General features: G+C 40.3%; 2 protein-coding genes and 1 long non-coding RNA gene across 6 annotated transcripts; 1 reads left to right on the top strand and 2 right to left on the bottom strand.

Annotated features, from left to right (window-relative positions):
* The first annotated feature begins 903 nt into the window (after window positions 1–903).
* On the top strand, window positions 904–7,731 carry LOC144000811 (calpain-2 catalytic subunit-like). Its single transcript, XM_077494447.1, has 21 exons — window positions 904–1,218; window positions 1,752–1,821; window positions 2,170–2,288; window positions 3,620–3,753; window positions 3,822–3,990; window positions 4,074–4,157; window positions 4,265–4,350; window positions 5,094–5,168; window positions 5,366–5,523; window positions 5,620–5,789; window positions 5,879–5,890; window positions 6,008–6,219; window positions 6,300–6,336; window positions 6,405–6,470; window positions 6,583–6,640; window positions 6,734–6,798; window positions 6,921–6,989; window positions 7,066–7,144; window positions 7,275–7,391; window positions 7,501–7,556; window positions 7,643–7,731. The coding sequence occupies exons 1-21, from the start codon at window positions 982–984 to the stop codon at window positions 7,664–7,666; spliced, it is 2,097 nt and encodes a 698-aa protein (XP_077350573.1). The 5' UTR covers window positions 904–981; the 3' UTR covers window positions 7,667–7,731.
* Window positions 2,338–9,069, bottom strand: LOC144000815 (uncharacterized). Its single transcript, XR_013278288.1, has 3 exons — window positions 9,032–9,069; window positions 8,095–8,208; window positions 2,338–2,625 (listed from the first exon to the last, which is right to left on the bottom strand). It is a non-coding gene; the product is annotated as an uncharacterized LOC144000815 (long non-coding RNA).
* An 897-nt stretch (window positions 9,070–9,966) lies between these two features.
* Window positions 9,967–24,675, bottom strand: rrbp1a (ribosome binding protein 1a). 4 transcript variants are annotated; one of them, XM_077495216.1, is made up of 28 exons: window positions 24,431–24,674; window positions 20,830–22,052; window positions 20,267–20,688; window positions 19,509–19,663; window positions 19,302–19,424; window positions 18,608–18,760; window positions 18,332–18,450; window positions 18,070–18,223; window positions 17,103–17,241; window positions 16,813–16,994; window positions 16,254–16,285; window positions 16,085–16,160; window positions 15,531–15,568; window positions 15,383–15,440; window positions 15,260–15,294; window positions 15,115–15,181; window positions 14,942–15,031; window positions 14,770–14,856; window positions 14,617–14,706; window positions 14,437–14,529; window positions 14,246–14,296; window positions 14,075–14,155; window positions 13,908–13,991; window positions 12,105–12,167; window positions 11,603–11,686; window positions 10,866–10,964; window positions 10,566–10,709; window positions 9,967–10,478 (listed from the first exon to the last, which is right to left on the bottom strand). In XM_077495216.1, the coding sequence occupies exons 2-28, from the start codon at window positions 22,032–22,034 to the stop codon at window positions 10,440–10,442; spliced, it is 3,963 nt and encodes a 1,320-aa protein (XP_077351342.1). In that variant the 5' UTR covers window positions 22,035–22,052; window positions 24,431–24,674; the 3' UTR covers window positions 9,967–10,439. The 4 variants fall into 4 exon arrangements, with proteins under 4 accessions (XP_077351342.1, XP_077351343.1, XP_077351340.1 ...); XM_077495217.1 differs by having other exon boundaries at window positions 20,887–22,052; XM_077495214.1 differs by having other exon boundaries at window positions 20,267–22,052.
* Window positions 24,676–26,655: the final 1,980 nt, after the last annotated feature.

Here is a 26,655-nt window from a genome sequence, read left to right as displayed (position 1 = left end):
AATGTACACAAAATTGCCGCCAAAAAAAGTCCGAAAATTTATTTTTGAAAAGGCAGGAATTTAAAAAGTTTAAAAAGTAACTATGAAATTAACAAATACAAAAGGAGAAGTTCAGAAAATTACCATAAAATGTCTGCAAAATTGTCAACAAAAAAAAAGTCAGAAAATTAATTTAATTTAAGACAAGGCAGTAAAGAAAACGTTCAAAAAGTAGCCATAAAAAGTCCAAAAAAAAAAGACAAAAAAATTACCATGCAACAAAATTGACAAAGATGTTAGAAAATTGATAGCAAAAAGGCAGAATACAATGTCAGAAAATAGCCAGTGTCCAAAAAAGGAAGAAGCAGAAAATAATATGTACATAAAATTGCCAAATATGTCAGAAATTTGACAGAAAGGTGGCAAATGAAATGAAAAATGAAAAACAAAGTATGAAAAATTACTCCCCAAAAAAAAATCCAAAAAGGGAAAAGAGGGAAGGTAGAAGAAGGAAATGAATGTGTCCGCTTTGGATGCTGTTTAACTGCTAATTAGCTCTTGGGCCCTCAGTACATTCCACTAACACTAACACACTGTATCACAATATTCAAATGTTTTGCGGCTCCAGAACATTTTGGGTTATTTATTTGGCCTAAAATGGCTCTTTTGACAGAAAAGGTTGCTGTAGCCATATTAATGTGACAGCTGAAAAAAATCATAATCACTTCACTGACATATCACCATAAAGCTTTGCCAATATGTTTCACATTTATAAATTAAGGGTCGGAAAATAAATCACCACTTCATAGTACTGCTGACTGACGGTTCCTACAAATGTTTCCACTCCACGAAATGCCACGATTAGTTAAACAGGTGACACAGGGCCCTGAGGCATGACAAACAAGGGCGTGGCCACACCTGAGCTCCCACTATTGTGTATAAACACACCTCAGACACCCAGTCACTTCCCAGATAGTACAGGCACCTGAGAAGACATCGAAAATGACCGGCATTGTCAAAAAGCTTCAGCACAACCGTGACAAATTGCAAGGCATTGGAACTAACGCTCGTGCGGTACCATACTTAAACCAGGACTACCAGTCTCTGAAGCAAAGCTGCCTAGAGAGAAGACGCCTATTTGAGGACGAAAGCTTTGAGCCGCTTCCTGCATCTTTGGGCTTCAATGACCTTGGCCCCGGTTCCTATAAAGTTCGAGGCATCAGGTGGTTGAGACCTTCGGTGGGTACAGGGGTGATGATGCAGACAATTGCTTGGGGGGGACTTCATAGTCTGACTTTTTATGGGAGACACTATATCAATTTACCGTATATAAAGAAACTGTTTAGTCTCTTGTTTTTTGTGTCTTGCTCATTTTTTGTTTTGTTTTTCCACCTGTACTTGTCAATCAGTCCCCTTGTGTCTACCAATCAGCTGCCTCAGCCGTGTCTTGTCTTGTCCAGGTGTTTGTTGTTGTCTCGTCGGTCTCCATGGTTTCTTTTATGAAGTTCTTGTCGGTTCATTGTGTTAACTAAACACTTAGTTTTTGAGACCAGTCCTGACTTTCCTGGATCCTGCATTTGGGTCCTCAGCCATGCTAACTGGTGACATGTACCTAACTCTGCACTGCAATATTAATGCCAAAATCTGACGTGGCAACAGTAGGTGTGCCCTTTTAAAAAGGGACGTAATTATTTCCTCAATGTCTGAACTCACAATGACTTTGTGCTGTATCATGCTACGCTTGTATACAGTAAACATTTTCTTTTTCTTAGGAAATTGTATCCAATCCGAAATTCATACAGAAAGATGCTACCAGGACTGATATTTGTCAGGGAGCACTTGGTGAGACATGCACGCACACTCGCCCAACATTCCTTTCACCATACTTTGCATACTTTTAAATGATGGGTTTTTATCCTTCGATCTATATAATTAACAAATAATCCTGCTTGGATTAATCTCAAAACAACAACAACAATGCCTTTAGCTAGTTAAATGCCTGTGCAGTCTTTGTACAAAATGTGTTGAGCTGGCTTGTTGTCAAGCATCTATGTCTACACCCTGTCTGGAACAATGCAAATGTGGGTGGGGCTGAGTGGCGAGTGCTTTACTGTAATGTGAAAGATGAGACTGTTAGTGTGGCTTAACTAAGACATATGTGTGTGTATAATAAAACAACTTTGTGGTCAGGTGACTGCTGGCTCCTAGCGGCTATTGCCTCATTGACACTCAACAAGCAGATTTTGTCCCGCGTTGTACCGCATGACCAAAGTTTTGAAGAGGACTATGCCGGAATCTTTCATTTTGAGGTATACCCACGCACACACACACCCCCACAGACACGCAGCCCAACACACTGTGCATTCAAATGTGTACCAAATAGCTGGATGAAAGAACAGTCTCGAGTCTGTTCAGGGTAGGTGAGCCTGTTTTTCTACCTTAAGTTGACAAGCCTAGACTATGTATATCCAATTGGCGTGGTGTGAACTGGAGTACACATACCCAAAAAATGCCCTATTTTCACATACCTGGATTTACCCAGTATATGTCGCATCCCTACAATACTGTGGGCCAGGGGTCTGCAACCTGCGGCTCTGGAGCCACATGTGGCTCTTCAGTCCTTCTCCTCTGGCTCCCTGTGGATTTCTAAAAAATATTGTAGAAATTAATATATATATTTTTTTTTACATATTTATTTTTTTTAAGTTTCGCATTTTTTTTGTTTATACAACATTATTTAAAGGAATTAATTATTTAGATAAAAGGTAGATAAAAAAGATTTAAAAAAATAAATATATAAGTAAAAATGTCCAAAAAGTGATCATAAAATGCCCCAAAAGGGAGAGAAAAAGCTGAAAATTACCATAAAATGTACATGAAATTGCCGCAAATGTCACAAAATTTTATTTAAAAAAAAACAAACAAAAAAAACGGTAGAAATAAATATGAAAAGTAGCTATAAATTGTCATTAAAAAAAACAAAAGAAGAAATCCAAAAATGTCTATAAAATGCAGACAAAATTGCCAAAAAAAGGTCAGAAAATGATTTAAAAAAAAAAAAAGCAGAAAAGAACGTGTAAAAAGTAACTATGAAATGTCAAAAAACAAAAGAAGAAATCCTGAAAATTACCAGAAAATGTCCATGAATGGCCAAAAAAAAAGTCAGAAAATTGATCTATGAAAAGGCAGAAAAAAATGTACAAAAATAGCCATTAAAAGTCTAATAAAAGAGAAAGGCAGGAAATTACCATGTCCATAAAATTGCCAAAAATGTATGGAAAAGTACAAAAAAAAACAAACACTAAAAAAACACAATTTTTTTTTTTCTACAAAAAAAAACAAAAAAAAAACAAACAAAAAAATATTGTTATTATTATTATTAATAATAATATGGTGCAGCTCTAATTATCTCTTGGACTCTCAGTACATTAAACTAACACAAACACACTTTTTGCTCATCACAATGTTAAGTTTTGCAGCTCGAGACAAATATTTTGTTATTTATTTGGCCTAAAATGGCTCTTTTGACAGTAAAGGTTGCCGACCACTGCTGTGGGCCTATAACCTGACCGAGAAGATAAACTGGATTAGGCCATAAGAAACCATAAATAATAATAAACCGTCCTCCTGCATTTATCAGTTCTGGCAGTTTGGCGACTGGGTGGATGTGGTGGTTGATGACCGCTTGCCCACCAGAGATGGAGAACTGCTGTTTGTCCACTCAGCAGATGGATCTGAGTTCTGGAGTGCCCTGCTGGAGAAGGCCTACGCCAAGTACAACTCCAACTTCTGGTTTCTTATTTGTGACCAGTTGACTTATGGTTCTTATTTTCCGGCGACAGGTTAAATGGATGCTACGAGGCTCTCGCTGGAGGAACCACCACTGAAGGGTTCGAGGACTTCACTGGAGGCATTGCTGAGAGACATGATCTAGCCAACCCCAATCCTCACCTCTTCAATATCATAAGGAAGGCCATTGAGAGAGGCTCCCTTTTGGGATGCTCCATTGATGTCAGTTTGAGCTTCTTACTGCGCTCGTATTTACATTGGTCACTATCACTTCGTATTGTTGCTCACACTTCTGTCCATCCCAGATCACCAGCGCAGCTGACTCTGAAGCTGTCACATATCGCAAGTTGGTGAAGGGCCATGCCTACTCCGTGACAGGGGTTGAGCAGGTAGTCAGCAGAGTAGAATTGGTGACACTAAAGACATCAGAGACAACTAAATAACAAACAACTGACAAGATGTTAAAATTGAGTAAAATACACTTTTTGTGTGTCAGGTGGAGTATAGAGGAAGCATGGAAGAGCTGATCAGAATCCGAAATCCATGGGGTCAGGTGGAGTGGAATGGAGACTGGAGTGACAAGTGAGTAAACACTAGTGGGATGGGGCCCCCTTGGGTGTCAGCCCATCTTTTATTGTTTTGGCCACAGTAGAATAAAGTGTAATTGCCCATCCATTACAGCAGGTGGCAGTAGCACTTTCATTGTCAGTGTGCACTCGAATATAAACAGTTATTATTTTTATTTTTTTAAATTTTTTATTTCTTTTTTATTTTATTTTTTATTTTTTTTTGGGGGGGGGGTATTCTTCTTTCTGTAACAAAAAATAGACACGCACTGGGCTGCATAAACCAGTGAAATACGCAATATCAGACACCTTAAATTTTAAACGCTGATAAATAATGTAAATTGTATTTCTCAGCTCGTTAAAATGAAGCAAAGACAAGGTGTAACAAAGCTAGAGTAAAAGTTGGGATGTTTTGTCCGAGTTGGCACTGCAAATGGGAATCTGTTCTTTTGCCTTACCTGGATTAATTTAGGTTAAATAAAATAAATTAAACTATTAACTATTTGTCAATATTTTTTTTTTTATTTAGTTTGAGTTTTTACAGCAAGTTGGTTAATTTGTTTAGTTTTAACGTATTTTTTGTTTTTTCCCCCCCATTAGTTTTCATTAAGTATAATAACCTTGGTAGGAACTTCTGCTTTTTGTCGGTAGACAGAGTTGGATGAAGTATTGAATATCTACATAATGTTGCTGTCCAATGAAAAGCATTGATTAAAAAAATAAATAAATAAATAAATAAAAATATTGCACTTTTTCTAGTTCCTCTACGTGGAGATATGTAAGTGATGATGACCGCCAGAGGCTGAAAAACCGCAGAGAAGATGGAGAGTTCTGGTAATTGATCACTCTCACATTCGCATAAATTCCACTCATTGATGTGGGAAATGTAGAGACATCACTTGAGGTAATGGATCTTGGACATAATAGTTAATTTATCTCAATAGCTTATGTAGGTGGATTTGAATGTTCATACGGTTACTGTCACTAAGATTATTTTTTTTGTGCTTGTCTTCTCACTGCTTTTCTAACAGGATGTCATTTTCTGATTTCCTGAGAGAGTATTCCCGCCTGGAGATCTGCAACCTCACACCTGATGCCCTAACATCGGAGTACAGGAAGTGGGCGGAGACAGAGTTTGAAGAGACGTGGAGAATTGGAGTTTCTGCTGGTGGCTGCCGAAACTATCCAAGTACTTGATTTAACTTCTACAATGTTCTTTTTCCTGATTTTTGTTTTACAAACGCTAAGTGTTGCTGCTAAAATGCTGTTTATCCTGTTTGCTTAGATACCTTCTGGACAAATCCTCAGTTTGTCATCAAACTGGACCAGGTGGATGATGACCCCTATGATGGAGAGGACGGCTGCACGTTCATCATAGGATTGATGCAGAAGGACAAACGTCGCAAGAGAAAAATGGGGGAGGACATGGAGACTATTGGCTTCCTCATGTATGAGGTGAATGACAATACAATTCAAAATAAACTCCAGACACTACAAGTCATTAACTCTTTTCTTATAGTGGATTATTTTTTGTGTTTTTCCAGCTGCCTGAGGAGGTACGAGCGCTAAAAAGCAGATACTTCATGCATTTGTTTTTCGTAAACACTTGTACTGTTACGTTTTCACAAGACAACGGCTAGATCCATCCTTGTGACTTTTATGTCAATTTCTAGTACTCTGGCTCCAGCCAAGTGCACCTGAAGAGAAATTTCTTTTTGAGAAACCGCTCAGCTGCACGCTCCGAAACCTTCATCAATCTTCGAGAGGTGTGCAGCCGTCACCATCTGCCGCCTGGGGAGTATCTCATCGTTCCCTCCACCTTTGAGCCCAACAAGAATGGAGACTTCTACATACGGGTCTTCTCTGAGAAACCGGCAAATTTTCAGTATGAACAATTAAGATGCCATTTTGAGAAATGTCGCATCAAAGTAAATGTAACGCAAAATGACCTTTGCTTGCCTTTAGGGAGATTGATGATCCAGTTGACTGCCATGTTGAACAGGTAAAATCCTTTTGGGGGAGGAGATCATGACATTTCAACCGTTAATTTTTACTATTGGTAATCCTTAGATTGACATTGATGAAAGCGATATTGACGACAGATTCAAGAGACTGTTTGGACAGCTGGCCGGACATGTGAGTCTTCAGTACTTTGTTTGCTCTTGAAGTAATCAGTAGGGATATCTCTCCCCCCCCCTCACTGAATTACATACTGATAGATATGTAAACATTTTAATCTGACTCTTAGGATGTGGAAATTTCTGCATTTGAGCTACAGAAAATCCTCAACAAAGTGGTGGTGAAGCGTAAGAAAAAAATATTTTTCTTCAAGATGGCTCAATATGCACATTTTCCATCCATCTAATGCACCAAGAAATTGATCCCGTTTCATTTTTCAGGAAGTGACATCAAAACCGACGGCTTCAGCCTGACCACGTGCCGCAACATGATCAATCTGCTTGATGTATCCTTTCTGTTTAGGCTCGTTTCTAAAAAGTTGTAAACTCACGGAAATTATACATTTCAGATGTATAAATCCTATCTGGCTAGCCACTAGATCAATTAACTTTAACAATCTCTTCAAAGAAAGATGGAAGCGGCAAACTAGGACTGGTGGAGTTTAAGATTCTTTGGACCAAGATTGAAAAGTTTTTGGTAACCCTCACACTTTTTTTTTTTTTTCTCTTTTTTTCTTTTTCCTTCTTTTAACAAGCTGTTTGGTTCTACCCAGGACATTTACAGAGAAAAAGATGCAGACAATAGTGGCTGCATGAGTTCATCTGAGATGCGTTCTGCAGTAGAAGTCGCTGGTGAGTCCATTGCAAATAATATAGGATGATGTTTTGAAGAACAATACCAGTAAATTGTAATATATTGTCAGAGGTCAAGTTATTGTCTTCTTTTTAACTTGATTTAAAATTTGACGTCACACTTTTGCAGGTTTCTCACTCAACAACCCGCTGCACCAGATCATTGTTGCTCGCTACAGAGAACCAAGCTACACCATAGACTTTGACAACTTCGTGTGTTGCCTAATCCGCCTAGAGTCACTTTTCAGTGAGTTTGTCCACTCAATATTTTTGTCTAAAATATTGCAGTAATAAGAATATACAGTACAGACACTCTTATAAATATGTATAATAATTTCAACTTCCCTTCCCAACAGATGCCTTCAAGGCAGTCGACAATGGTTCTGGTGTGGTAGAGTTGAATTACACAGAGGTATGAGGCTCTTAGTGATGGTGGAGTGGAAAATATAAAGATAAAGTTGACAATAACACATTTTTTGTGTTTTTTTTTCTTCACAGTGGCTGGAATTGTCCATGTTATAGAGGAGTTGTTCATCAGACTACTTAAAAAAGAACCAGCACTTAGTTGTTTTTTTTTTTTTTTTTTTCCTGTTTTAAAACCATTAGCATGATTTGAACGTATGCGCACTAATAAAGTATCCATGCAATAAGTTTTTGATCCGGTGACTTCAATTCTTGCTAAAGGCCAGCTGGTAGCATTACATGCCCAGGTTATTTTTAAAGCGATTCTCACAACATGGCCATCCCGAATGGTATGCAATTATGAAAGTACATAGTTATAATGTCCGGCTTTGACAAAACAGTAGCACCAACATTGGCACTGTAAACAAGTCGGTGGTAACCACGGCTGCTACATCGGTATGACTTATTTATAATCATTATTGAAATCAAAACACTAAATGTTAGCATTTTGAGTTTACAAAATAAACAAAAAGACATGTTAAACTTACCTGTCGAGCCAATTCCACTCTGCCTTTGAATCATCAGCTGCCTGAGGTCCCTTCTTGGCTAGTCTTCTACCCAGTTGTTCGCAAACAAGTGATGGACTTCCCTCCGCCACACACCTAGAAGTGGATAGTTCACCATAGTTTCAGCAAAGCCACTAAAGCCCAAGCTAACAGGTCAGAGCAGAGCTGTGGTGCCTGAGCCCGGCAATAAATGTGCCCCGCAAGTGTACATCAAATCATTTTGACGCTTTGTTGGTCCTGCCTTCTGTCTCTTATTGGTTGTTCTTCCTCAGATGCGGTTTCTGATCAAATACAGTATGTACAAGATCAGGTCAGAGGGATGTTTTTTTTGTTTTGTTTTTTTTTTATCCCAAAAATCATTTACTAATATACTACTGTCAGTTTTATACTGAGTTTTAACATGACAGAGGTTTTACTGGAAACTCCCCTTTCAATAAATTTGCTTTATTTTAAATGCTTTGGATATGGTGTGTGACTTAATTGGTTTGAGAGAACATGATACATTATTCTACAAAAATACTTAATCTCCCGCAACTATAATTGTGTGTTCAGTAAAGCTATTTTTGAGAGATTCAACTATGACTCGGGTTATCATTGCTATGACGTCACAAACGTTGGCGCCCCCTGGAGGCTAAATACAGAAATTAGCTGAACCAACAAACATTTTTATAAACTTACTTCCAGTCACTTCCAAAAACCTTTTGTTTCGTGGTTCATTTGTTGCAACTAGTACTAAAGTAACTTGCCTGATGTAACGTGTGGTGGTGTGAACTGAAGAGGTAGTTAGCCATGGACAGACTGTTGGATAGCGAAACGAGCTAAGACTTTTTCCGCAGGTACTTAGCGTTATTTAAATGAAGTACCATTTACCATTATTTAGCAGACACAAACAAACTAAGCCAAACCACGCGTTACTTACAAGTGCAGTGACAGGTGTTGTGAAAGTCAGGAATCAACTTGACGTAACAAATTAAAGATGCGCCACCATGTGGCGTGGTACCGTACTCATATGTAAGTAAAATTAAATTAGTTTATACTTTGCTTATGTTTCTCGCTAAATGAGGTTGAGATTTTTCATTTCACTAAACTGACAAGAGCGTAATGTTAAAATGGTTTTACTTGCACTTACACTACACTATTTTATGACAATGACACCTTTGTTATTTATTTATTATTAATTTGTACTAATTTCGATGACGTTATATTCTTCTTGCGAGGGCAAGGTTAGCGTGGATGCGTACCTCTCGGAAAACAGCCAGTCAAAACGAAGACCGCACGGGATTGTGGGATATGTTACTATTTTTAGCACAAAGGGCAAACCCTTCTATCCTGACCGAAATAATTCACTACTTCATGCATATTTGCATCTATTTTTTTGCTGCGATTGGTTGGCAACCAGTCCAGGGTGTCCCCCGCCTACTGCCCAGAGCCAGCTGAGATAGGCGCCAGCAGCCCCCGCGACCCTTGTGAGGAATAAGCGGTCAAGAAAACGGATGGATGGATATTTTTTTGTTCTATATTTAAACTGATTTTCTTAATCCAACTTTTGTGAAGTTTGCTGCTTGCCAAAGTCTGTCTCTCTCACCCAGTTAAACTATTCCAGTTTTAAATGTTTCAGCAAGTTCTGTCAAGGATTACGGTGCTGCTTTTGCGACTGATTATGTGGCAAAAAAAAAAAAAAAAAAAACCTGCACTAGGGCCAAACCCACCTCCTGTACCTTAGAAAGTTGTCCTTAAAATTCTTACTTCATTAACAGTCAAATATTTTGTGCAAATCTTACCTTAGTTGAGCTAAAGAAACATAGTATATACTTGTGTTGCTCCAGCCGTCAGAATAATAACCCAGACTATCAGTTATATAGTTACACTGTAGTTTATTCATTCATACAAATTCAACGCAAGTTGGTGGGCCGCTATGGAGAGAAGCAGGCTCAAAGCACTTGTATTGTCACTGAAGTGTTACCATCAGTCAAGCACATACAAAAAAAAAATAAAGTAATTGCACAGGTTAATGTACATTTAACGTACACTCGGTTTCCCTTTTAACACTGAACCGTGGGGGAATGTTTGGACTAAAAGGCAGGGTTGACACACATCTTCTGATAGTCAGAATTGTTGATGGAATGTGAGTTTTCAGTCAAGATTGCAGCATGAGTTTATCCTATCCTTAGAAATGCTTATATCAAACGTTTGATTATTAGCATTGCAAAAAAACAAAAAAACAAAAAAAAAAAAAACTACAGTACAATAAAGAAATCGTTTTGGAATGCATAACTATGGTATTCATAAGGCATATTTGGTTTGATGTCCACACGGTGAGCTTCCTCTCAGACGGAAGTCCCCTCCTTTAATTCCACATACTCTCCCTTGACAAAAGAAAGGGGCTAAATTGAGTGAAACTAAACAGAGTCATCACATATACTGCAAAAGTGGGTGTGTCCCTCTCAGCTCACCTTGCCTTCGAGGTGCTCCTGTAGTGTTACCACCGTTTCTCGCTCTTTACTTAGCTGTTCCTGTGTGGCTTTGAGAAGCTGCTGGAGCTTGGTGGCTGCCTGTCCCAGGTCTTTGGACAATTTCTTCTCCTTCTCCAGACGTTCCTGTAGCAACAGCAGAGGCAAACTACTGTTACAGCACAACTTCAAATTCAGTCAAATGCCCCTGAGGTCGTACGATTTGGAATTCCACCAGAATTCAAATGCTACAATCTCAAATGAACAATCCAGGTCATGTCAGAAACTGGATTATGACCACACCTTGAGCTGAGCAACATCTTCTGAGTCACCTTGCTGTGACTCTGCTGAATCCCGCAGAAGATCCAGTTGAGCTTGAAGCTCTGTGATGGTTGCCTGGGCCTACGGGTTGCCAAAACACACTGAGGTTAGCGAAATAGGCTAGTAAAAAGAGATTAGAGTTATTTAAATAAATAAATCACATTGCCAAATAGTGCTATTTTTGTTATCTCCACTTTGTATGTCCAATTATGGTCAATATTACAGATCCCACCCCCCTCCACACATGTACACAAATCAATATGATTGGTTTGTCCTTTGTCAGTTATGTTCATGTATTATTAACAGAATTATGTCAATAACTTGATAAATTACTGTATTAACTCTAGTTGTTTCTGAGGAGTGTCGTAAAACTGCTTTTTGTCCCCCCCGCCCTCCCATACACAGTAGGAGCCGCACAGCATTATGTCATTTCAAGCCTGGATTTTTTTTTTTTTTTTAAATAAATAGTTACCGGTAAGTTAGATACATAAAAAGCCTGTTTTGTTAGAACTCTTTAATTGTAGCTTCAGTGTAGAAGGAAGCAAGTCACACGCAAACGTAAGTGAGTACAGATTCATTTCAGCCTATCACACTGCTCATTATTCATTTTATCTACTGTATCACTTTTTACGTCTTCTAAAACCTTTGAAAAGGCGTTTCACAAGATGACGTAACCACAGTCCTTTGTATTAGTGGTATAAACCAACACCGGCTTCTACCTGCTGAAACTCTTCAGACAGCTTCTGTCTCGCAGCCGTCTCCCCTTGAAGTTTTTCGGTTGTCTGATTAAACTCGGTCAAAACCTGGTGAGACAGATAGATTTAATATTGGGGGGGGTCTGTGTCAAACGAGCATCACAGATCCACACACAAAAGCTGCTCAACCTGCAAGTTGTCTTTAGGTGAAAGGCTTTACTCGCGGTTGTTTTAACAAACAAGTGGAAAGGAAGCTAGCATGCCATAAAAGAGGAGAGTGGTTAATTGTGAACTCACTACAACCAACCAACAAATGTTAGCATCAGGACAGAGTGTCAGAGCAGTACAGGACAGACTGGAAACAACATTGGGTCTGTATTCATGTTCTTGAAAGGGCGCTATAAATAAATGTTGAGTTGAGATTAGCCTGAATTGAAAGTATTGTTTGGGGGAAGTTACTGTCCTGTACGCTCTGACAACAAGTGGCTGTTGCCCCAAGGGTGCCCTGAGACGGCTGCACCCTGACCTGACTAGGATGAGCCTGCGTAGGGCCATTTTGTTCTCGTTGGCCGCTCAGCTGCTCCCTGACCTGAAATGGGAAGTTGTTACTCGTCACACATAACATACTGTAAGACACCGGGGTGTCAATATGCAAGGATTTCTCAAAAGCTTATTACTTTATTGATTATATATACACAAAGGCACCGATTCCAAACAAGTCACAGGTGTGGAAACCCTACCCATACAGTCATTTAAACCTGCATGTGTCATGTATATATAGTTAGGCCAAACATTCAACGAATTAATAATGACACACACAAATAAATGGCTGCCCCTGACCAATATCCCTAAATTAAAGAGTTTTTTTTCCCCACATCAGTTGTATTTAATCAAAAGTGACATCCCACAAATTCTGCCATGTAGTAAGATTAGTAGTATGGTTTTTCTTAGGTATATATTTCAATGTGTTACTGTAATATATGCAGTATACAGTGTTCCCTTGCTACTTTGCAGTTCAGAAATTGCGGATTCACTATAGAAGACTTTCATTTGTGATTATTTCTTACCGTTTTTAACCCAGTTCCTGGTTAAAGTAAGTCTTTTTAAGAGTAAAAACAAACTTGAATGCAGCCAGACATTTCTTTCACCTTAATTTATGAACGCAGCCTATAATCAGCAGCTTGGTATTTATTCTACATTTTGCATTTAAAAAGTTAAATGTAATTGACTCATTTGCTCCTAAAAACATTCCATTTTAAATATTGCCATGTTCCCAAAAACGTATTGATACAATTTTTATTACAGAGCATACAGAAGGCTTTGATGCAGCCTCTGAACGGAACCTAATGCTTAAAGTAATGCTAGTAATTACAAATATGGCCAGCAGGTGGCAGCAGAGCATAAGAGATCAACCAGGGTCATGTTGCAAAAAACTGTTTTTCTCCCAGTGTTTTAAACAGACTTGTGAATAATGATGAAACTTAGCTATATTCTAATACAGGCATCGAGGGCCGAAGTCCTGCAAGTTTACGTCTTCCAACACAAGCTGATTTCAAACACCGGGATCGTTATCAGGCTTATGCAGAGCTCGCTGATGAGCTGATCATACATCAGCTGTGTTGGAGAAGGGAAACATCCAAAACCTGCAGGACTCCAGCCCTCGAGGACCGAGATTACCCAGCCCTGTTCTAATGCAAATTGCTGCAAAACGGGAAATATACTTATTTTTCCTGATTTAAAAAATGTGTTTAGAGAGGTGGGGTTCGTTATATATAATATATATATAAAAAATAAAAAATAAAAATAAAAAAATAATACACCAGGAGCACTTGGAATGTATTACCAGCGTAAAGTGAGGGAACACTAACAAAAAATAAGTTAGAAGAACAGAAAATTGTGATTCATTTCATGCAAATTTTAAGAAATTGTGTGATACATAGGTCTTTGTTTAAAAATTTGCCTTTTTAATGATCATTTTATATTTTAAAAGTATTAGTGGTATCAGCACTTTGTATTGGTATTGGTGACTACTCAAGAGTTTAGTACTCGTACTGGTATTGCGGAAAAAAAGTGTAATCAGGCAACCCTAAAAATAATGGATGTACGACTCTGCGTTTACTTGTAGTATTGGGAAACAACTTGTTACAACTCTTAATACCATCTCCAAAGGAAGAAAAACTGCAGGAAAGGGGGTAAAAATCTCAGTGTAAAATGTGTGATGTAAACCATACTATTTTCTGCTTCATCTGAAATGTGAACAGACCCTAAATCAATAAATAGGATTCCATGTGGGAAAGTTGGCGTAGAGTGTGGGGGAGAAAAGAAAAACCTTAGAAAGCTCCTCCTTATGCGCCTGGACCTCCTTGTGGGCCAAGTCCAACTGGTTCTGACTGCCAGACAGCTGCAATCTTAGCTGAACACAGAACACATCATGCGGTCAAATGTATGAAGTCGTTTCACCGGAGAAACTTTTTCACACATTTCCTGAAAAACTACCTGCTCCATCTCCTCAGCCATGCATTGGTTATCTGACTGCTTCTCCAGCTGCGCCTCCAGAAGCATCATCTGCTCTTTCAGCTGCAAGACACAAGCAGTATCACACCCAAGGAAGTTGAAAAGTCATTTTTATTCCTAAAATTGAGATTTGTTTGGGGGGAACTAACCAACCTGCTTTATACTTTGGTTTTCTAACTCCAGCTTTTGTACTTCATTCAAAGCCTGGTGACAAAAGAGACAGAGTTTGTTAGAGAAAACGTATGGGGGGGAAGAGAGAGAGAGAGAGAGAGAGAGAGAGAGAGGGAAAAAAAAAAAAAAAAAAAAAAAAAAAAAAGGATTTCAGCCAGGTAAGTATTACTTACTGCTTTCAGCTGCTCCTCGGAGCTCGTCATTTTAGACTTCCACACCAACTCCTCCTCCTCCACACTCTTCTGCAGATGTTTCAGCATTCCTTCCTGCAGCGGAAGCAGAAAAATCAGTCAATATAAACACTCAGCTCGTTCCACTTTTCAAGAATTTGTGGCCTGCAATCATTCCTTTACCGTTTCAGCTAAAACTGTTCTGTACTGTTCGCATTCTGCTTGCAGGGTGCTGTGGTTCTCCTCAGCCTCCTTCAGCTTTTCAAGCAACTCCTGAAACAAAATTCACTTGTGACATATGGAATCACGTGGAATCGGTGTGTGATTGTGGCTTACAGGCGATTCTTGACTTGACTGGGATTGTTGGCTATGCATTCTAAGAACGTCCTGAGCTTTCATCGTGAAACCCTGTAACCAATTTGGCTAAGGAAAAAAAAGCAGGCTTTTAAAAAGATCATCATCAGAACTGTAAACATTCGGTAAAAGGGTTTAGGGACAGTTTCCAAACCTGCTGTGTTTCTAGGGGTACACGTGGGAAGAGTTTTTGGAGAGATTCTTTGGCTTCACTTTGAAAAGCTTTTAGCTGGATCATTGCAGCCTAAAAATGGATCGCACACACACATCAGCAAAGCGATGGGAATGTGACGTGCTCTCAATGAGAAAAATTCCAGACATGCTCACTTCATTTTGTTTCGACTCCTCCAGCTGCTCTTGTAGTGACGTGACAAGGGCCTCCTTCTCTGTTAGACTAAACACAACCATGAAAGAGAAACGTAAACCTCTGACCAAAAAGATGGAATAGAGATTTTTTTTCAATGCCATTTACCTGCTCTTTATCTGTTCTGAGGAGACATCAGATTGCTGGAAGAGAAAACAAAACCCAAACGGGTCAGTTATTTTGCATGAAAGGGAGTGAAGTTTACTCAATGTGGTGACCTTTTACTTGTACCTTCTCTTTAAGCATTTTAAGCTCATCTTGAAGTGAGGCAACGAGGCTGGCATCCTCCCTAAAAAGAGGTGATCATGTCAAAACAATCAGACCATGAACATGCCAAGAGTGCCAAGTGAAAACAATAGCAAGTCAACCTGAAACATACCTCTTATGTCTCTCTTCAAGCTCAGAAATGGTGCTCTCCTGAAAGAATAACAGTTGGGGATTCGCCAGGCCATTGGTAAATCACAGATTTAAATAAGACAATAGTTTCATTGTTAATAAAGATCACAATTTTTAATCATTAAAGTTGGCCAATGAGATTAGAGTGGAATTCTGACCAACATTCCAAATATTAGTGCAGACGGTGATACGATTTCATCCCCAAAAAAAGGGACCAGTATCGTTGTCACTGACAGCATGGGAATATATATTGTACAGACTGTTGTTGTGGCCATTGTTCTCTCGTCCTTCCTCAACGCCTCTATCCTGTTTTTGTCTCTCTGCCTATCTTCTCTCGATCATAACTCAATTGGCCGAGGAAGATTGTTGACTCTCAGAGCCTGAGTTCTGGTTTGAGATCTCTCCTTAGAGGGAAGATAACTAGTATGTATGGGGAGTGTTGTTTTTGACCTGCTCGACATGTTGAGTGCAACTTGACTTCTGATGCTAACCGATGCTCTACAAATAAACCAGATTTGACTTGCTTTTAACACGTACCGCTGCCTCCTCCTTCATCTGAATTTGCTTCAGTTCCTCCTGTAGAGTGTTCAACTGGTCATTCCTCTCCTGCAGGCTGCACAAGACATGTACAGTTTGATTAAGACACATTTGGACGTTTCGTCAAAAATATTAACCATGTTATGGATAGTTTAAAAAACACATGTACCTGAGTTTTAATTGCTGCAGTTCTGCATTCATCTGGTAAGCAAAAAATGCAATGTTAACTCATTTGCTTCCAAAAATGTAGAAATATGTTCTATTATCAATATTAGCATGCTCCCAAAGACGTATTATACGTTTTTTTATGCTATAGCATACAGAAGGCTTTGATGCAGCCTCTGAAGTGAAGAGAACTCATGAAGAAAAGGTAGTTATTACAAAAATGGCCAGCATGTGGGAGCAGAGTATAAGAAATCAACCAGGGCAAGCTGCGAAACAATCTGTTTCCCCCACTTTTTGAAATGGATTTGTGAATAACGAAACTTAGCTATACTCTAATGCGAATTGCTGCAAAACAGAAACAGAAATAATTGTTTTTTTCCTGCTGAAAGAACAGAGGCTAATTTTTCTTTTGATAGGTTGCATCTTTTCATAGCAATAAAGCACATCGTTCTGTGGGCCTTGCAAAATCAGTCAAAATCCGGAAAACAGCCTGGGAGTGAATGAGTTAAATGGGACAGGTGGTCAATAAGCACGAAAGCAACGTTGACAAAACAAAAACTCACCTGTTCAGGGGCCTGCTCGTTTTTACTCTGACTGGCCTCCAGCAAAGAGTTAATGGATGCCAACTGTTTCACGAGCTGTTGTTTTTCAACCTGCGTTCCCTCCAGCTGAGCAGTAAGAGTATTGACCTGAGCAGCGCGCTCCTTGACCTGAGCCTCAAGATTTCCCACTCGTATCTGAAACTCTACATGGGGGAGCAGCATTGTCAGTACAGACCATTCAATATGGCAATTAGATTCTTTGATGCGCACAGCATTAAATTAAAAGGTGCCATGTTCATTCGATTCTTGACCTGAGAGTGTGCCGGTGTCCTGCTGGGCCTTCTTCAAAGAGTCCTGCAGGCTGCTGTTTGCAGTTTGTGTAGTTCTCAGCTCCTCACAGACCTCCTCCAATTTCCTTTGCAACCCTTGCTGGCTCTCGGCATGGTTGGCCTGACAATGTCAAAAACAATTTGCACAGGTCAAACAGCAGGAGGCGGCAAAGACTAAACACGTGAGTGAAGTGAGGTCAAACTCCAACTATACAAGGAGTTTAATGATCAAATTAAAAGAGTACTTTAGCAAATACTTTTTTTTTTTTTTTTTTTTTTTTTTACCGCTGAGGCGTACGTCCTATACAGCCCCACTAGTCTAAATACAACATTCTAATTAATATTGCGCTTGTGGAATACGAATTAAGGAGCAAAATCCACCCATTTTTAATCAACCTCAGGGGCCATTGTGCCACTTGCTGTCTGCTGAAAATGACATTACAGGTAACAATCAATCATGGCTCAGCTTCAGAAACCAAAAATGATCTAGATACGTGGTTAGTGAGGATTTCCATAGCAAATGTTATATCAGTTTTCAAGACCTATACAAAAAAAGATGACTTCACTTGAACTACAATAGGTTGAGTTAATGGTTAAAGAAACTAAACAGCGGACTGCCAGGAAGAACTCGCTTACTCCACATGAACAGAAACCAAAAGTATACAGAAGTGACAAATTAGATAGTGGGATGGGCTCAAGATATAAATATACTATACGTACCAAAGTCACCATACACTGCATTCCATTTTTGTTTACATTTTTTTTCTTGGGGTAGAACAAACTGGAGCAGAGAGATGCTTAGTACGGGTTGTAAGATTTTTGTGTGCTTGCATTACAACCCAAAATGTGATATCAGCGTAATTAACTTACTATAATATTAGGCAAGGTCTAAGCTTGTTGAACCATATCTAACGGGTTGTTGAAAAAGAAATAATGAATAGCTACTAACCTGCAGTGAAGAGAGTTGCTTCTCCGTGGTAGAAACCTTAGCCTCCAACCCCTTCCTCACATGTTCATCAGCATGCAGAATTTCAGTCTTCTCTCCAAGTTCCTTGGTTAGCTTTGCACAATCCTGACGCAGTTTGGCCAACTCCGCATTTTGCCTTGGGACAGGAGAAAGAAGCATTTTCAGACAAAATGCATGCATTTTAAAAAGTGGAAGATCTGCTCACGCGCTCAATGTGAACGTCAAGTCTTAAGGAATTGCTTACTTGCTCTCAGCCTGACTGGTAGCTTGATTGAGAGCATCACGGAGAATGGAGTTCTCTTGCTGGAGACGGGCCAGCTGCGCATTGGGACCCTTCTCTATCTGGTCTTGCAGATTGACAATCTAACAGAGATTCATATTTTTAACTTAAATAATCATGTTAAAAACTAGTGTAAGATTGGATTATAGATCAAAAACATTTAGCAGAAGATTTTAATGTGAATTGCAGGCTAAAATGTGCCAATCCTGACTGCACGGGGGGGAATTTATATTACAATACCTTGGCATTGAGCTTCTGGGTTTGAGCTACATGGTCCTGGTAGCTGGCCTGCATGCGGGCTTGCAAAGCAATCATTTCCTGCTCCCTCTTGCTTAGCTGGGAGCTCAGCCTGGTCTCAACACTAGCCACTTTGGACTTCTCGGCAGCAAGCTCCTAAGCAGCAAAAAATTAGTAAAGGTTGTTTTTTTTTTTTGTTTTTTTTTTTTTTTTGCAATTTCCAAATTTTAGCATCATCTCTATCGGGCTTATGTGGTGACGACTGATTTGGACCTGAAAGTTCAAACAGTATACAAATTGTAATGTATACTAATTTAAAAGGCATTCTATAAGAACATAATTTTTAATAGTTAAGTATACATATAATTCATTAATGATGATAAAGTCATTCTAAAGTACATGTAGCAGAAAGGGATTTTGTTAAATGATATGTGTTTTAGTTGTATGCTGAGGACAACTAGATTTTTTTCGAGTATGCATTACCTTTCCTCTAGTGCCACCTAGAGGGCAAAATAAGGACTTCAGCAAGTTTGCACATATTATATACCAAAGGAGTTCCATACATAGTGTAAAAAAAAACAAATGTTTTCTAGGTGAATTAACATCAACACCAAGAATGTACATATGATTTGTGTTTTTGGTGGCTAGATTTCATGAAATAGACCTGAATTTTGAATTGAGATAGACATGCTCAAACCTTAGTGAGATCTTTGAGACGGTTCTTTGCTGCAGAGGAGTCCTCTTGTTGAGCTCCCAGCTGTTTCTCCTTCTCATCCAATTGCTTCTTTAAAACAGCAATTGGGTCTCCTTTCTGAGTGGCCTGTAAATGCACAGGAAACACAGTTGCTTACATGTGCATCCCTCTTTGCAAGCCACGCACACAGTGACTTCAAAACGTCCATACCGTGTGCCAGGTGTCCTGGACGATGCCAGCTTTCTCAGACAACATCTCGATGAGCCTGTGAGCTTCTCTCTCACTCAACACCATGCTGCTGATACTGGATACCAAGGTTTTGTAGGGCAGATACAGTGGAGTGTCAGAGGAATCCCCAGCTTCCACTGTAAAGGCAAAAACAATATAAAGTTCAAACAAAGCAATACAGTAGATGCAATTATAACAGTTGGCAGTTTTATGAAGGCAGACAGACAAATACCACCTGTGTTAATATTCTAACATCAGTTTAGATTTGTAGATTCCCCCCCCCCCATAACACATTATTACTCTAATTGGACCTCTTAATTTCTCATTTTTGTTTTCTAAAAAGAATTATTATCCCTAGCATCGATCGCTCGTCCATGATGACGATGAAGAAGAGATATTGCCGGTTTTCTAGCCTCGACATCATCTACATGGTGCCCGCCACTGTCACAGTTATTACTTACTTAGTTATTACTCTTATTGCTCTAATAATAATAATAATAAGAATAATAACAACAACAATAATAATAATAATAATAAAAGTGTTTAAAAAAGCAATCATTTTCAAGTGTCTGGCTAGTATAGTTGATGAAAATTAACGAAATAAAACTGAAAAATATTTTCAGAAACAAGAAAGAAGAAGAAAGAAAGAAGAAAACAGCAGCTAACATACAAGACTAGTTCACTAAGACCGATGTTTTTAACAGGATGAGAAACAGAACTGCTCGTTCTCCTCGACTTACCACTCTCAGATTTTTTCTTGCCCTTCTTCTTGGGCTCCTGGGGTTTTGGTGCACTAGATCCCACTGGGGGTACGGCCATGACAGGGACATCTTTAGTGACAGCTTCAAGAAGTGGAGCAGACTTGCTGGGTGCTGCTGAGGATTTGGTTGGTGCAGCGGCAGACTTGGATACGGCCGAGGTTGATTTGCCTGATGCTTGTGCAGACTTTGTAGATGCGGGGGTGGACTTGTTTGGGGCGGAGGATTTGTCTATAGTCGGGGCGGCCTTGCCAGTGGCCGGGGCGGCCTTGCCAGTGGCCGGGGCGGCCTTGCCAGTGGCCGGAGCGGACTTGGCCGGGGTCGGAGCGGACTTGGCCGGGGTCGGAGCGGACTTGGCCGGGGTCGGAGCGGACTTGGCCGGGGTCGGAGCGGACTTGGCCGGGGTCGGAGCGGACTTGGCCGGGGTCGGAGCGGACTTGGCCGGGGTCGGAGCGGACTTGGCCGAGGAGGACTTGCCAGTGACAGGGGCGGACTTGTCTGTGGCCGGGGCGGACTTGGCCGTGGCCGGGGCGGACTTGGCCGAGGAGGACTTGCCAGTGACAGGGGCGGACTTATCTGTGGCCGGGGCGGACTTGGCCGAGGAGGACTTGCCAGTGACAGGGGCGGACTTGTCTGTGGCCGGGGCGGACTTGGCCGGGGAGGACTTGCCAGTGACAGGGGCGGACTTATCTGTGGCCGGGGCGGACTTGCCAGTGACAGGGGCGGACTTATCTGTGGCCGGGGCGGATTTGCCAGTGGCGGCCTTACCTGTGGCTGCCTTACCTGTGGCTGCCTTACCTGTGGCTGCCTTACCTGTGGCTGCCTTACCTGCGGCAGAGGCGGACTTGTCTGCAGCCGCGGCAGACTTGGTTGAGGCTGCGGCGGACTTGGTTGAGATTGGCTCAGACTTGTCTAAAGTGGGGGCAGATTTGGCTGAGGCGGGGGCAGATTTGGTTGAAGCGGGGACCGACTTGGCTGAGGCGGGGGCCGACTTGGCTGAGGCAGCGTTATCAGAGGTAGGAGCAGATTTTGGAGCTGGTTGACCCGATTTCGCAGATGAAGTAGAAGACTTAGAAGTAGATTTGCTCGACGGTGAAGCAGGGGAAGCCTTGGCAGGTGCAGAAGTTGGGGGAACTACTTTGGATTGGGCAGAGGCAGCCGCTTTTTTGGCCTTGGCAGATTGCGGGGCCTGGACTGAAGCGGAAACTGGTGCGGGTTTGCCCTGTGCAGGGGGAACTGCAAGTGGAGACTGAGCAGAGGTTGGTTCAACCTTGGCGGCCTTCTTCTTCTTTTTATTTTTAGGTGAAGGTACAGGTGAGGACTCAGCGGGAGCTGGGGATGGTTTGGCAACTTTGGGCTGTGGTTTCGCCAGTGCGGGGGTTGCGCTTTGCTTTGCCTCAGAGACAGATCGAGAGGGAGAAGCAGTAGCCAGAATTGGTGCAGCAAGTGGCTTAGGAACTAGATCAGCTTGACTTGTCTCATCTGTTTTTTTAGCTTCTGGGATCATTCCATTGGGTTTTTCTTCCTTCTTCTTTCCACGGTTCTTTTTGTCAGTTGTTTTGTCCTTTTTCTTTTTCTCTGTGCGCCCAGACGGTATCTTACCTAACTCATTGCGCTGTTTCGCCAGTGCCTCTTCATAAGAGGTCTCCTTCATAGAGAAGGTAGAGACAAGAGCAATCCCGACTGCAGAGATCACCATGAATCCACCAAAAACTATTATACTAAGGGTCTGGGGGTCATAGATATCCATTGTTCAAAGTTAGTTCACCTAAAAAGAGAGAAACAGATCGTTCAACATGGATTTGTGCAGCCCCAAGATATTTTGAGGGTATTGATATGGATAAGAATTTCTCATCAAGTGGCACAAGAAAGCACGTCCAGTTACCACTGTACTTTATGCACCCAACCACACACCCACAACATCGAGCCATCAGTTGAACCTCAGTAGCCCCGCAGATGAGAGAGTAGTGAAAGAAAATTGTGAGTCTGCTAACATTAGCTGCTTAGCTAGCCATGACTCCAAATGCTGACTTTATCTTGCTACTCAGTCTTCCTTCCTGGTTCAATGGAGACACTGACCAGTCCAGGGTTTACATGGCCTAACGCAACCAAGCCAGCTAGGTTATGCTCCAGCTCACCCGCAACACTGAGTACAAGCGTTAGAAAATGGATGGAAGGATGTTAGGTATTGTGCATGGAGGTCATGCATGTTGAATTGTTACTTAAATCCACTTTACAGTTAATAAGTTTTACAACAGTGACAGTTTGACCCTGAAGCATATGCCTTTTATTTCCATCATTTCCATTTGCTACTTGGACTTGATGAACTGAGTGAACTTTCAACAATCCACCTGCTTGAATCAAATGTCTCCGAATGTAATCAACTGGATATCTAACTTCATGGACTTGATGAACTGAGTGAAATTTTATCATCTCTGTTGATTTTTATTTTTATTGCTTGATCTTTTGCGTCCTAGTTTTGTATGGGGGCGGGAATTTATAAGCTTTATGCTTCTTCCTGCCAGCCCTTTTTCTTTTCGGTTATTATATGTCTAAACTGTATGATGTAATGTTTGATTGTCATCAATGCTGTCCGAAAGGAAAAATGAACAAATAAATCAAATCAAATCAAATCAAAGTGATAATTGTGTCACGCTTGACTTTTGTAGTTTCACTTGAATCCCCCAAAATTCTAAATAAGCTGTGGTTTAAAAACTCACATAAAAAAAATAAAGCAGCAAAATGTTTCTGCGAACAAGCAGACTGATTACAGTTTTTAAAAGGTGGCCTGAGCCTACTGATTGAGAATAGTTTCTCACACAGACATTTATACCTGTAACTGCCTCAAGATGTCCCTGTTTTGCACTTTCAAAATTTCTAGCCTCGAGGCTACAAAAATCAAATTAGTTAGTGGACAAACTAAATTGAATTTAGGCCTTTTCTTAATTTATAACGTACTCATTATTTATTGTTACATTGGATAAGAAATGTGCTAACTTGATGTACTTAAACTTGCTAAAGTAGTACTTTAGGTCAAAGTTTGTGACATTAAACCTACAGACCATCTCAAATTCATACTTCTTTAAACCTGTGGATCCCTTTTATATTTCTACGACTTTCGGTAAAACAAGAAATATACAGTAGGCTCACAGGAGTCCTGAGGCTCTGTTCGTGTCAGGATCTAAAAACTGACGGAGAGAGAAGAGTTTGTACAAGCTCTCAGAACGTCACGTCACACATCAGGACATCTGCGCTCACACTCTTCTGATGACTGTAGCTTTCAGAGTCCCCTTTTCCTGCAGATATTAGACTCTTCAGGAAAAAAAAGACGCCAATGCCATTACCCCAAATAAATGCATCATATCGATTACGTTCATCCACACTTGGATTTGATGATTATGCAACAGATTATTAACCCCCCGCCCCCACCCCCCACACACACGAACGCAGCCCCCCCACCCCCCACACCACACACACACACACACACACGTTTTGATAGTCTAAAAATGTGCTCGATATGAGGATTTATTAACTTTCCAACAAGGAGGTAAGACTTTGTAAGTTTCTACGCGTGTCTGAAAGTCAATACGTGTACATTGCACAGCTGCCGACAGTTTCACATGCACGCGCCCACGCGAGCAAGCAAACACACACAGTTGTTAGCGTATTGAACCAAACACTTTTGACGCTTTGATTTCATTTTCAACATAATTCCATCCATTTACAAATAATTACACTTCCGTATATTCATTTGACGTAAGCAAACACTTAAACCACTGGATTGCCCTATCATACTAAGAGACATGAAAAATACCCTTCTCTGTCAAACAGGCAAATCTCGTGTGTAATTGTGAAATTAATCGAGTATTATATGCATTTAATCGCTCATTTTCACGGTAGCATCTTAGCTAACTGTAGGAATCAATGAACTTGGCTAGCGACGTGAACTTTTTAGAATGACGTGTCAAGAGAAGTGCAGCCAAAACGTGCTTATAACGTGCAGACGAAACACAGATTAGGCAAAATAACTTCACTGAAGTTTATGTACACAAGTAGGCAAATTTGGTTTTAGCAGGAGGTAGCTTGGCAAGCTAGTTCTCTCCCTGGCTTTATGAATCTAAAAATTCCCATTCCCACACCACTTACCTCGCTACTGATGAGAATGTGTCTGCTTGGCTCAAGGAAAAATTGAGGGATTGCCGAGAGCTTTCAATTGAAGATTGCGGTGTGACGTTCGTTTCACTGTATTTGCAGCGGTTTAGCTTAGTTGCTTTTTCCCAGATATCTTCCCTCGAACTCCGCCGGGCAATCGCTGGACTACTGTGAAGTCGTGGCACTTCTAGCTGGCTAGACGTGCTGGCCCCGTGCCCCAGATAGCTAGCGTTAATCCAGGGAAGCTGTGATTGGCTGGAATGCGTTAATACAGGAAATGAGGGCGCTGGGAGTTGTAGTTTTCGAGTCACTTTCCATATGAATAGACTCACAGTTCAGTCCCCCGAAACCCTCGGTAAAGGGCGGTTGTTACGATTTTTTTTTTTCCTCATGATAAATATTGGGGTAGCCTAAATATTAAAGTATTCTGCACCGTTACTATAACTAATTTTACCTTTTACACCGTGAGAGCTGTGATTTGTTTCAATGACTGGTAACCTTTTTAAAAGAAATATTTACAACTGATCTCTCAAACAGAATGCAAAGTTGTATTACACAAAGACACTGACTGAGAAGAAAATGTTTTTGTTTTTTTTAAAACAAAAAGACTTCTGCTTGATGCTTTGTTAAATCAACACCCAACAAAAATATAAATGCAAAACTTGTGTTTTTGGTCCCATCACGACCTCATCTCCATTGATCCAAGAGTGTTTGTAGGTACACGAAAGGCCTTTCTCTTAAAATATTGTTCACAAATCTTTGTATGGTATGGGCTAGCATTATTATGAACACACAGGTCTATTGTATGTGCCATTCTTCCATAACCATCACATCATGTTGCCGCATGGTAATGCACGTCCTCACTTGCAAGGTTCTGGACAATTCCTCTCAACTGAAAACATTCCAGTCCTTCAGCATCCTCACCGCACATCACCAGTGAGTATAAGTTCGGGATGCTCTGTATTGGCGTATTTAGTAATAACCAGCAATTCCACACAGCCAGTGAAAAGGAGCCACACATAATTATGCTGTCTAATGAGCATCTTGATATTCCACACCAGTGAGATTAGCAAAGGTGGATTGTTTACACAGATAAAGACAGATTTGTGAAAACTATTTGAGAAATTGGGCTTTTTGTACACTGAATATTAGATCTTTCAGTTCAGTTTGTAAAAAAAAAAAAAAAAAAAAAAAAAAAAAAGGAGCATAAACACAATTGTTGACATTTTTTGTTCAATGTAAATCATTCAAATACTTGAGTTTTGTCTTTTGTCTGTTGCTTTCACTGTCAGGTTTCTCATGTAGGTTGGTCTTCAATCAACCTGCTATTAAATGTAAAGTCATAATCTAGAAATACAAATATTATGCAATGAGTAAATATTTAGAAAGTAGGCGGTTTTGTGATGAGTGTTTGAGAGCAAACGGCAGGCCGGGCAGGGCACACTGACCTTGGGAAAGGTCAAGTATTGATTTTAGACAATGTATTATTTTAGGCAAGACAAACCATGTACTTCCGAGACAATTATTGTATATTGTGCACCTCATGGTTTTGTAAAATATCTGCGTCTATACTCAAATTTTAACTTAAGTCCACCTGGAAGAGTTGGAAGATAAGGCGGTCCTGTTGTGTCAGCCATTTTGTGTCCATTCATGACCTCACTGCATTCTAGCCCTTGTAAGCATTTATCTTGTGGGCTATGGGATAAGAAGCAGGTGTTTAGCAGGTGAATACTCAGAAGAGACGTTTCAACCTTTTTAAAAATGTTTTTCTACATAATAAAACGTGATTTTTGCAATTAATTTCACTGCAATTTTGCTATAAATTTATGCACAACCTATTATCACAAATACTTTCTAGCCATTTTAAAAGGTTGTTGAAATAGGACAAGTAAGTCTGGAAACTTGACGTGAAGACCCACTCATCGGAGGCTTGCTGAACTCCTGCTTGGAGTGGTTTAGCCAATGAGCCTCCCTCTACTGCGGGGTGTGTCAGCATGCGAGTGTGTCTTTCAGCCGCATGTGTGCAAACTGCAGCGCTTGTGAGCCTCTATTAGCTTTAATGTGAATAGTAGGCTTCTTATGTAATTAGACACCTAGTGATGTCACAAGTAGGCAAAATTCAAAACATCTGATTTCACACTTGATGGCTGAGCAGCCACTCCAGAGGACCAAAACTGTTTTTAGAAGCAATTAAAAAGCGACTTTTCCCATGGCATGGT

Source organism: Festucalex cinctus, chromosome 14 (assembly GCF_051991245.1).
Source record: "Festucalex cinctus isolate MCC-2025b chromosome 14, RoL_Fcin_1.0, whole genome shotgun sequence".
Taxonomy (NCBI): Eukaryota; Metazoa; Chordata; class Actinopteri; order Syngnathiformes; family Syngnathidae; genus Festucalex; species Festucalex cinctus.
Note: the sequence above shows the minus strand (reverse complement) of the source record. Positions and strands in the feature narration are given on the sequence as shown.